This window comes from Zonotrichia albicollis, chromosome 11 (assembly GCF_047830755.1).
Source record: "Zonotrichia albicollis isolate bZonAlb1 chromosome 11, bZonAlb1.hap1, whole genome shotgun sequence".
Classification (NCBI taxonomy): domain Eukaryota; kingdom Metazoa; phylum Chordata; class Aves; order Passeriformes; family Passerellidae; genus Zonotrichia; species Zonotrichia albicollis.
In genome coordinates, this window is record NC_133829.1 from 16,886,634 (window position 1) to 16,897,971 (window position 11,338).

At 58.5% G+C, this 11,338-nt stretch overlaps 1 protein-coding gene across 1 annotated transcript; it reads right to left on the reverse strand.

Annotated features, from left to right (window-relative positions):
• Nucleotides 1-5,169: 5,169 nt before the first annotated feature.
• Nucleotides 5,170-9,774, reverse strand: CPLX3 (complexin 3). The gene is made up of 4 exons (XM_074549566.1): nt 9,340-9,774; nt 8,395-8,599; nt 7,954-8,041; nt 5,170-6,726 (listed from the first exon to the last, which is right to left on the reverse strand). Exons 2-4 carry the CDS (start codon nt 8,553-8,555, stop codon nt 6,502-6,504), a joined length of 474 nt encoding a protein of 157 aa, XP_074405667.1. The 5' UTR covers nt 8,556-8,599; nt 9,340-9,774; the 3' UTR covers nt 5,170-6,501.
• Between the last annotated feature and the right edge of the window lie 1,564 nt (nt 9,775-11,338).

Genomic DNA, 11,338 nt, shown 5'->3' on the forward strand with positions numbered 1-11,338 from the left:
AGGGGTCCCCAGGACCCAGAGGCAGCCTGGGGTCCTGGAGCCATCGGGGTAGGCAGGGGATCCTGGTCCCTGTTCCCCCAGGAGCAGAGCTGGGGTGTCCCCTCCCCTGCTCCAGCAGTGCTCTCCCTTCCTGTGCTCCCCAGGGACACGAGGCAGCCAAAGCAAGGTTTGACCTTGTTTTCACTTCCCATTTTTTTTATTTTTTGTGTGTGTGTGTGTGTGTGGAAAACACGGAGCAGAATGACACGACCCATTACGTAAAATCCTGTTTTCTCCAATAGATTTTTGTGGCGGGTGAGGAAGGGCCGTGAAGCAAGGCAGAAGGGCTGAGGCGAGCAACAGGGGGATTTTTGGGGTGTCCCACAGCTATTCTGAACCGTGACCTCTTCCCAAGACACGGAGCCGGCTGCTCCGTGCTCAAACCAGCGCGGAGCTTCCCGGGCAGATGCGACGAGGCGCTTCTGTATCTTTTTTTACTCTTTTTTATCTCTTTTTACTCTTATTATCACCATTATTCAGAGCAGAGATTATACCCTGCGGCTTTGAAGTGCTTTCCCAGCCCGTGTCCTCCCCCGGCCCGTGGCGGCTGCGGCAGCCGGTGCGGATAATCGCATCTGCCTTCACGCTCGGCCGCCAGCACGGCCCTGCCCCAGCCCAGCCCCAGCCCTTGGGGACAGCCTGAGCCTCTGGGGGCTCCCCTGGGGCTGAGGGAGCCGGGGTGGGTGGCAGTGTCGCCTGCACCGGGGTTTTTGGCTGCCCAGATGTCGCCGAGGGAAGGTGAGCGATGTGTCTGAGCAGTGTGTGATGATGTTCACGCGGGTTCTTGGATGAGGGAAGAGATGAGGAGCTGACTCCATGTTTCAGAAGGCTGGATTTATTATTTTATGATATACACATTACATTAAAACTATACTAAAAGAATAGAAGAAAGGATTTCATCAGAAGAATAGCAAGGAAAGAATGCTAACAAAGCTTCTGTCTCGGACACAGAGTCCGAGCCATCTGACTGTGATTGGGCATTAATTACAAACTAACATGAACCAATCACAGATCCACCTGTTGCATTCCACAGTAGCAGATAATCATTGTTTGCATTTTGTTCTGAGGCCTCTCAGCTTCTCAGGAAGAAAAATCCTAAGGAAAGGAGTTTTCATGAAAAGATGTCTGTGACAAAAGGTGCGCCGGTTGCTTCGCTGCTCTTACCAGGATTTTCTCAGGGCTCTCTAGAATTCATCAATGTTACTAGGACATAAACTGTGCTAAAATAAGCAAGAAGAAAAGAAACTGAATTCCAAGAGTACAAGAAAGATGTAACAGAGAGCTGTGAGCCACCTGCACTGCAACCAATCACGTATTCTGAGAAGTGCATGCAGAGCACGTGGACAAGCAAAGACACCAATGAGAAATGTGTGATCAGCGTGTGCAGTAGAGTTAAAATGTATAAAATAAATACATAATATCAACATTAAATGGATTCTACTTATATTTTTATATATAGATATAAAAAATCATATATTGATTAGTTGCCCAAGGGTCCTGGATTTCCCACAGGAAGGTGGCACAAAGTGAGCAGTGTCCAGCCTGGCAGCATGGCCTCTGTCACTCTGCTGCTCAGGGAGGAGCTGCTCCCCTCCAGTCCCATCCATGCCACCACCCAGCCCTCACAGGGTGGCTCTTGGGGCCGGATTGTCACCCAGAGAGGTGGGAGGTGGCAGCTGTGTTGTCACCCTGGCGGTGCCAGCGCGTGGGGTGACACGAGGTCAGGCACACGATGGGCTGGGGACAGCTGGGTCAGTTGGAGCCAGCCTTGGGCTTCCCCAGGGCTCTGTAATCTGGATTAATCCTGCCTGTTGGACCAGCAGTGGGTGCATGGATGGGCCATCCCTTCCCACAGCCACTCTCAGGGAAGTTTAATTGCCTGCAAAAAGGAGAAGGGAGATTCCCCAGCCTTCCGTGGCAGCTCATTTGTTTCAGCACTTTAACAATTGCTCATTTAATGCTTTATCCATTGGGGAAACCACTCACTCATCCCACACTCACCACTGGGAAGGAGGAAGATCCTGCAGCCAGCTGAGCAATGGGCTCGTGCAGGAGGGCAGGAGTTTTGTCAATAAAATTTATGTTATGAGATCAATAAAGGTTATTTTATTTTATTGACAAAATTTGTTACTGCCAGCATCTTCCAGCAACCAGCAAGGGCTTGCTTGGACAAACCTATCCCAATCCCAGCCCCATAGGTGAGGGAATGACATAAGACCTATAAAAGAGAGAGAGAAAAACAACATTTTCAGCTTTAATCCACACTTATTCTTTGCTTTAAGATTTTCAGACTGTGTGTTGATGCCCGGAACAGTCGTATGGCATGGAGGCTGCAGGGATGCTCGGGATACAGCAGCAGGAACTGTTGGAAACTGGGATGGATTCCTTGGTGGGCAGGGAAAAGGCAGGAGGGGCTGCCTGCCCCTTCTGCCCCATTCTGATCTCATCCCTCCATCCCAACCTCTCACCGCCATCCCAGCCTCCCCTCTCTCCATCCCATCCTCTCATCTCCGTCCTGACCTCTCATCCCTCCATCCCAACCTCTAATCCCTCCATCCCAACCTCTCTTTCCTCCATTCCAGTCTTTCCTCCCTGCATCCTAGACTCATCCCTCCATCCCAACCTCTCCTTCCTCCATCCCAGCCTCTCCTCCCTCCATTCCAGCCCCTCACCCCCATCCCGACCTCTCATCCCTCCATCCAAACCTCTCCTCCCTTCATCCCAGCTTCTCATCCCCCAATCCCAGACTCACCCCTCCATCCCAGCCCCATTCCTCCATCCCGACCTCTCCTCCATCCCAACCTCTTGTCCCTCCATCCCAACCTCTCATCCCCATCCCAAATTCTCCTCCCTCCATGCTGACCTCTCCTCTCTCCATCCCAGCCTCATCCTTACTTCCCAGCCTCTCTTCCCTCCATCCTGAATTCTCATCCCTCCATCCCAGCCTCTCATCCCCCAATTCCAGACTCATCCCTCCATCCCAGCCTCTCCTCCCCAGTGCAGGCAGTGACCCAGCGGTGGCAGCAGGGACAACGATGGCAGCAAGGACAGCAGGGGCAGCAGGGACAACAGGGACAGCGGGCACAGCAGCATCCCCGGCGCTGCCGCCGCTCGGCTCTGCCGGGAACGCTCTGCTGAGGCTTAACACGTCTCGGGAGCGGGGCGGGGGCAGCGGGGGCTGCCTGGCTGTTCGCATGCCTGGGGGTCATGGAGCCTCCTAAAATAAACGCGCTGAGCTTCACGCGGCCTTTGCGCGGCTCACGTGGGCCGGGAGGGCGCCGAGCGCAGCCCAGGGGTCGGGCACGGGGGGCAGGGCAGGGAAAGGTGCGGGAGCGGATCCGGGCTGGTTCTGGGGGGGATGAACCGCGGGGCTGCATCCCCGGCTCCGGCTGGGATCCTGCTCTCCCGAGGGACGGGCATTGATGCATCCCTGGTGGGCAGGGAAAAGGCAGGAGGGGGAGTCTGCCCCTGCTGCCCCCATCCCGGCGTCATCCCTCCATGCCAGCCTCATCCCCCAATTCCAGCCCCTCCTTCCTCTATCCCGACCTCTTACCCCCATCCCGCCTTCTCATCCCTCCATCCCAACCTCTCACTCCCATCCCAGCCTCTCCTTCCTCCATCCCATCCTCTCCTGCTTCTATCCCAGTCACTCCTCCCTCCATCCCATCCTCTCCTCCCTCCATCCCGACCTCTCATTCCCATCCCAGCCTCTCCTCCCCCCATCCCAGCATCTCCTCCCTGCATCCCAGCTCCGTGGTTCCCTGCTCCGGTTGGGATCCTGCTCTCCCGAGGGATGGGCATTGATGCATCCTTGGTGGGCAGGGAATAGGCAGGAGGAGGATCCTGCCCCTGCTGCCCCCATCCCGGCCTCATCCCTCCATCCCAGCCCGTCCTCCCTCCATCCCATCCTCTCGTTCCTCCATCCCATCCTCTCATCCCTCCATCCCAACCTCTCATCCCTCCATCCCAACATCTCCTTCCTCCATCCCAGCCTCTCCTGCTTCTATCCCAGCCTCTCCTCCCTCCATCCTGACATCTCACTCCATCCCAGCGCCGTGGTCCCCGCCCCGGTTCGGATCCCGCTCTCTCCCTCGGGCTGAGCCTCGGCGCTGGGATTTGAGCAGCGAGGGCTGGGCTGGGGCCGTGCCCGCTCCCTGCTCTCCCTTTCCTGGTGGGGATTAGATCAGCTCGGGCTGATCCTCATCAGGTATGATCTCCTCGCAGAGCTGAAGCTGCTCCTGCCAATCTCCCCTCTCGCTGCTCCCAGCGCTGGGTTGGGGATCTGATGGGAGCACACATCCCTGGAGCTGCTGGAGTCCCCTGCTCCCGGGGCTGGAGGGCTGGGAGGATGTGTGTCCACGCCTGAGCTGCCTCTGTCTGTCTGTCTGTCTGTCTGTCTGTCTGCCCTCTTGGAAATGGTCATCAGGAGTTTCCCAGAACGACCTGGACCTGGCACAGGATTATCAGGGGGCTGGGGGCAGAAAGGAATCCCTTGGTGCAGCATGGGTTGATCCAGCACCAATAGTAATAATAATTAAAATAAAATAAAATAAAATAAAATAAAATAAAATAAAATAAAATAAAATAAAATAAAATAAAATAATAAAATTATGATGATGATAAATCAGTTTCCCAGCACCGTCTCCTGTGTTTTCCTGGGTGACCCATCCTTCCTCGCAAAACCAAACTGCAGCTCATCAGCTCCCACGGGATTTGGAGCAATGAATTCCCAGCGCATGCCAAGTTTTTCCAGGAAGCCTCACCACAGGAGTCCCCTGCCTGCCGGGATGCCACCAGGGCTGGGTCACACCTGCACAAGCTCGGGCCCATCCCTGCAGAGTGTCCTTGCTTGGAGCAGTGTGCTGGGCATCCTGCAGTGCCCCTGAGACTCAGAGTTCTGAAGGTTTTGTATTAAAATAGCCAAAAAAGCCTGCAGAAAAATGGGAATTTTGTTTGCTTTAAACCTGACTGCAGCCAATGAGCTGCTTGTAGCATCTCCTTAGTCCCAAATGTGAGCGCAGCCAGGAGAGGACCTTTCTTTGGGATTCTGATGCCAGGAAAATAGGAATATTTTTTCCCCAAAAACAGGAAAGTTTGCCCAGGGAAGCAGAGCTGGGGGAGAAAAGTAAATGCATAGACATCTCCTGGTATTTATTCCACCGGTTATAACAGTACCATGGCACGGGGACAGCACAGGAGGGGAGGAACACTCAACTGAGCACGGCACGACTACAGCACGACGAGCGGGAGGACGGGGAGATTTTCCCTCATGGCTTTGTTCTTCTCCTGGCAGGAGCAAGGACAGGATCCCACCCCAGGAGAGGGACGGCACTGCTCCGGGCAAGGGCTGCTGCGGGCTCAGCTCAGCCAATTCAGGCTTCAGCACCCCCCTTCCCACAGGGATCGGATGGCAGGTCCTTCCCGGCTGGCTCCTCCAGAGGGGCCCTCAAGGGCACGGGGCTGGTGTTCCTGGCAGGAATGGGATGCTGTTTCTCGGGGGATGGGGATGGGATGCAGGGAGGGGGGTGCTCCACACCCTGCCTCGTCCTTGCGAGGCAAATCCGAGCCTCCCGCTCGTTCCTGGGAGGCTGAGTGGAGGCAGAGCCGCAGCTCAGTGGGGGCACCACTGCAAGGTCAGTCACACCCCGAGGTCAGTCACACCCCGAGGTCAGTCACCCTCTGAGGTCAGTCACACTGCAGGGTCAGTCACAATGCAGGGTCAGCCACACTGCAAGGTCAGTCACACCCCGAGGTCTGTCACACTGAAAGGTCAATCACACTGCAAGGTCAGTGACACTGCAAGGTTTGTCACACTGAAAGGTCAATCACACTGCAAGGTCAGTGACACTGCAAGGTTTGTCACACCCCAAGATCTGTCACACTGCAAGGTCAGTGTGGGTTAGGGTTAGTCCGGGGTGAAGGTGGTTTCCCCTCACCCAGCTGGATTTAGGGGGCAAAAGCGAGGGAGAGGGGGATCAAGCAAGGCTGGGAGTCCCAATGTCACACTGCAAGGTCAGACACTCCAAGGTCAGTCACATCCTGAGGTCAATCACTCTCCAAGGCCAGTCACTCTCCAAGGTCATTCACACTGCAGGGTCAGTCACTCTCCAAGGTCAGTCACTCTCCAAGGTCTGTCACTCCCCAGTCACACCCCAGGTCACTCACACTCCAAGGTCACTGTCCTTGCTGCCACCTCCCCGGCTCTGGCTGCAGACACCCCTGCCCGGGCACGGGGGAGGCCGTGGGGTACGGGGGACACATGCTGGCTCCTGGCTCTAACCTCAGCCCGGAGAACGGAACGAAAGCCACACATCAGGGACATCTGGGTCGGGGGCTCGAGGGGCCACGCGGCTCAGGGGGAGCCGGGTGACACACGGCAAGGGTGACAACGTGGCTGGGGTCCCCGCTGAGGCAGCAGCCCCTGCCAGAGCCTGCGCTGCGTCCCCTCCCTGCTCAGCCCCGTCACATCACGGAGCACTTCTCCGCCGACTGCTTCAGGTCCTCTAGCGTGGCCGAGGCTTTGTCCTTCAAGGAATCAAGGTCCAGGTTCTGGATGTTACTGAGCTGCCCGATCACCGAGTTCTTCTCCTCCTCCTCCTCGTTGTCCTGCTCGATCATCTTGGCCAGCTCCTTGGGCAGCTCCACGTCGCCTCCCACCAGCTGGATCTGGTTGTCATCCGTCTCGTTCTGGAAGGGGCCGGGAGAGAGTCAGGAGGGGGGATGGCACAGCGGGAAGGGGGCTCCTGGAAGCACCTCAGGAGGGTTTTAGGGCTGTGTTCCCACCTCCAGGACCATGTGGGAAGGTCCCTGGAGGTGAGGGTGGGATGCTGATGGAGCCTGAGGAGAGCCTGGGCACCCACAGCGAGGGGCGAGATGGAAACCCACGCACAGCACCAGTGCAGACTGGTTTCTATCTCTCACCACAGGGAGTTAGGCACCTAATTAAGCTGGGCTTATGCTTAACGCCTGCTCCCAGCGGTGTTCGGGATCAGCTCCGAGCCCGGAGCCACGGGGACGCGGGATGAGGCAGCCCGGCTGCCAAGTGGGATCAGTAATGAGCAGAAGAAACTTGTCAAGAGATGAGAAGGGACATCTCTAGCACGAGAAGGCAGTGAAAGGATGGTGGGGACAGATCCAAACAAATCCCACTTTCCCCTGGGGAATAAAATAAATCTCCATCTCTTCTTTTTCTGCCTTTTCTGGCTTTTGGCAGGGGGTAAAAGAAATTCTCCAGCTGTTTATTTCCTGGCTGTAAAAGGGGGTGGGAAGCAGGAGGGTGAATCCAGGCTGCCTGAACAACACCAAACAATCAGAGCAATCTCACTTGGCTTAGCTGACCCTCCGGAACTAATATTAGCCCAGCTCCAATTTGGGGTATTCACCACTGAGCGACTCTTCCTGAATACGGGGTGGGTTTGGAGGGAGAGGAGCTTGTGGCAATTCCAAGAAAGGCTGAATTATCCCTTGATTAAATTGTTTTCAGTGAATGGGTCATCGTGCGGAAATTCCAAAATCGGAGTTTAGGTGGGAGACGTTCGCCAAATAATCCGGGGAGGGGAGTTGAGCTGGCTAATCCAGCCAGGAAGGTGCAACCCTGGCTGCACTCCCGGCCCCAGGGAGTCCGGGGTGAAGGTGGTTTTCCCTCACCCGGCTGGATTTAGGGGGCAAAAGCCAGGGAGAAGGGGTTCAAGCAAGACTGGGAGTCCCAATGTCTCGGGCTGGTGGGCTGTGGTGCTCAGGGGGAAGGAAAGTGGCCAAAGTTTGGGAAGAAGGATGGTTTTGAGGAATTTATTTGTGTTTGGGCTTTGAGGCTCAAACCCCAGCCAGCCAAGGGAGTCCTTGTCCCTTCCCCTGCCTCCAGAGCTCCATCTGGAGCTGGGCTCCCCTCGTGGCCCCGCTCCAGGGCAGCCGTACCTTGGGCAGCCTGTACTTGTCTCGGAAGTGGGACCTGACCGTGGCTCTCTCCGCCTTGCGCTGGGCAAACTGAGCATCTCTCTCCATCCTGCGGAGCACACGGGGCAATCACCAACAGCCCGTGCCCCTCATCCCGGGGTTCACCCTTCCCCCCAACCTCAGCACCCCCCATTTTCTCTGAAAAGTCCCGTTTTCCCACAATTTCCTCCCCCCAGCGCAGCCTGGAAGGAGAAAACAATCCCATCTCCCGGGCGAGGAAGAGGATTAAGGGATTAGGGGGCTCATCAAGCCCCCTCACCGTCCTGCTGTCCCCAGCGCCGGCTCCCCCCATCTCGCATGCACGGGATGTGGGACGGCAACGGGAGCACCCCGTTCCCGCAGGGACCCCGGGGCTCAGCCCCTGCCGGTGCCGGTGCCGGTGCCGGTGCCGCCCGCACTCACTTCTCCTCCACCAGCTGCCGCTGGTACTCCTCATACTCCTCGCGGGTCATGCCCTGCGCCTCGGCCGGAGACTTCTCGCCCTCGCTCTTCTCCTCGCCGCCCAGGCCGCCCGTGAGGTTCTTCAGCTGTCCCCCCACCATGCTCTTCACCATGAACGCCATGGCCGCTCCTCCGGGGGGCCCGGGGGCCGGGGGGCAGCGCGGATCTGCAGCCGGGACAGCCGCGGTCACCGGGGGGCTCCGGGCAGGGTGGGCGGGGGGATGTGGGGGGAACGGGGCTGAGGGTGAGCTGGAGCGCCAGGGAGCCCAGAAATGGTCGGTGCTGGGGGCCGGGATGGGGAATTTCAGCGGGATGCTGTGGATGGGAGCTCCCGGAGAGCCCGAGCGCCGGGTTAGGGAGCAGCTGGGGACACAGGGATGAGCTCCAGGGCAGCTGGAGCCCGGGGAGCTGGGACACCGGGATGAGCAGCTGGAGCACTGAGAGCCCGGGGAGTTGGGGCACAGGGATGAGCTCCAGGGCAGCTGGAGGACGGGGAGCTGGGACACCGGGCGGTGGAAGGGCCGGGATGAGCGGAGCTGGGCTCCAGGGGAGCGGGGCACCGGGTTAAGCGGAGGTGGGGACAGGGGAGATGAGATCCCGGGGAGGAGCAGCGGTCAGCGGAGAGCGGGGAGAGGGGATGCGGGGTTATGGAGGATGAGGGATCAGCCGAGCCAAGCTCACACAGTACCGAATTCCTGAGGAGTCGGGATCAGCAGAGCCGAATTCCCCGGGTCACGGGGGAGAGGGGCTCGGCGGGGATGAATTCCCGGGATGGCGGAGAGCGGAGTGCCCGGGGTGGCGGTTCCGGGAGGCGGAGGAGCCAGGCACGGGGAGATGGGTTCCCGGGGCACGGGGTTATGGAGGAGATGGGGTCAGCGGAGATGAATTCCCGAGATGACAAAGTACCGGATTCCCGAGGAGCCGGGACCAGCGGTCAGCGCAGCGGAGTTCCCGGCACGGTGGAGCACGGAGTTCCCGGGATGCCGGAGTGCCGGGAGATGGAGGAACCGGGCTCAACGGAGTAGAGTTCCTGGGACGGCGGAGTCCGGAGCTCCGGGGTCGGCAGAGCGGAGTTGCCGGGATGCTGGAGCGCCGAAGTGCCGGGATGCCGGGATGCCGAGATGCCGGGATATCGGAGTCCGGGATGCCGGGATACCGGGATGCCGGAGCGTGCGGGGTCAGCGGGGCCGCGCTGCCCGGCCGCCCATGGCGGAGCGGTCCCGGCCGGGAGCAGAGCGGAGCGGGCGCTGCAGCACCGGGGCTCTCACGGCTCCGGTGTGTGTGTCCCCGCACGGCGGCGGCGGCACCGCCTCCCGCCCGGCCCCGCCGCCTCCCCCGGCCCCGCCGCCCTCCGCCGGGCGGAGCCGCCGCCGTCCCGAGCCGCCCCGGGCACCGCGAGTGCCGCCACCCCCGCGGGAGGCAGCAGGAGCCCCGGAGCTCCCCGGGGACACGGCGGTGGATGGAGGCACGGTGGGGGCTGCGGGGAGCCCCCCGAACGCCCTTCCCTCCGTGATTCCCGGCTGCTCCATCCCAGCGAGGAGCAAACCCACCCCAGCGCCCTTTCTCCCCCTCTGTTCCCCATCCGGGGCTGGCAGGGGGGAAAGCCGGGCTAGACACTGGGAACAAGCCATATGTACCAGCACCAGTCACAACTGCTGTTTGCTCATCCATCCAAGGGCTGGTGCCCAAAAGTTCCCTCCCCTTTATCCTATTAATGATATCCCTGGAAGTATTCCCATCTCTGGAAGTGTCTGAGGCCAGGCTGGACAGGGCTTGGAGCAGCCTGGGGTAGTGAAAGGTGTCCGTGCCCATGGCAGGGCTTGGAGCTTGGAGGAGCTTTATGGTCCCTTCTGGCTCCAGCCATTCTGGGATTCTGTGATCCTGTGATTGTATGATATTAATTAGTACTGAAGCTGCTCTCAGCCCCCAGAACACAGGCACGAGGGCGTTCATTGATCACCTAAACGAGGAGGAGGACGGAGCAGGCATTGATTGTGTTGCATCATTCCCTGGCTCCCTCCAGCCCCACTCCCACTCCTGCTCTTCCCTTTGACTGCAGCCTCATTCCAGGCCTTGGGGAGTGAGCAATTAATGGCATCAGCCACGCACCTCCCTTCCAGATGGCCAGCCTGGCTTTAACAGCCATTTCTCCCTTTTTTCTTCTCTGGTCCTGAAAAATGAGCGCGGATCCAAACCCCAATCCCGGCTTGTGGGAAATCATTTCATTCCCGAAATATAAAGACAATCTCTGCAGATTAAAATGATGGAACAGCTGGGAAGCGACAGAACAAAGTGACAGAGGGAGGGGGAATGGGCCCATCTCCTCCCATCCCCCCACCCAAGGTAAAATTATGTCTTAAGAGGAAAACAGGCTGAAAAATAATGCATTTTTCTAGGGTAATAATCTGGCCAGCAGCTTGGCAGTGCGCTGCTCTTAGGGATTGGGACACGCTCGTGGAGGTGACAACGGGGGATTTGTCCTGGTGAGGGCTCTCCTGGCAGAGCAGAGCCCCCTGATTGATGCCAGCAGTTCCCTGGAGTCCACCCAAATGTGCAAACCGATGCTGGGACAAGGGAGGTCCCTCTGTTTGGCACAACCCCAGTGTCCCCCTCAGCATCCCCCAGCACGCAGGTGCCCCTGCTCCTGCTGCTCACCCCGAGCTGGCAGCTCAGGAGCCTCAACAGCTTTTTGAAGTGATGATTTTTGCTTTTCACACTCATCCGCAGGCTCTCTCTCCTAAGCGCTTTCCCATGGAGAACCCATGGAGAATTAATTTTAACCCACAATGAGCTGGCACAGCCTTGCTGAGAAACAGGCTGGGAGCCCCCAGATGTCCCGTTGCCAGCAGCGTGGTCACATTCTGGCCGTCAGTCTGGCTGGAAAGAGAAGGACCAGCACCCCTGG

Coding starts and splice junctions, on each gene's coding strand:
- CPLX3 (XM_074549566.1), bottom strand. CDS start 8,555: ATGGCGTTCATGGTGAAGAGCATGGTGGGGGGACAGCTGAAGAACCTC. Junction 8,042..8,394: donor CGGCAGCTGGTGGAGGAGAA/GTGAGTGCGGGC, acceptor TGTGCTCCGCAG/GATGGAGAGAGATGCTCAGT. Junction 6,727..7,953: donor ACAAGTACAGGCTGCCCAAG/GTACGGCTGCCC, acceptor GGCCCCTTCCAG/AACGAGACGGATGACAACCA.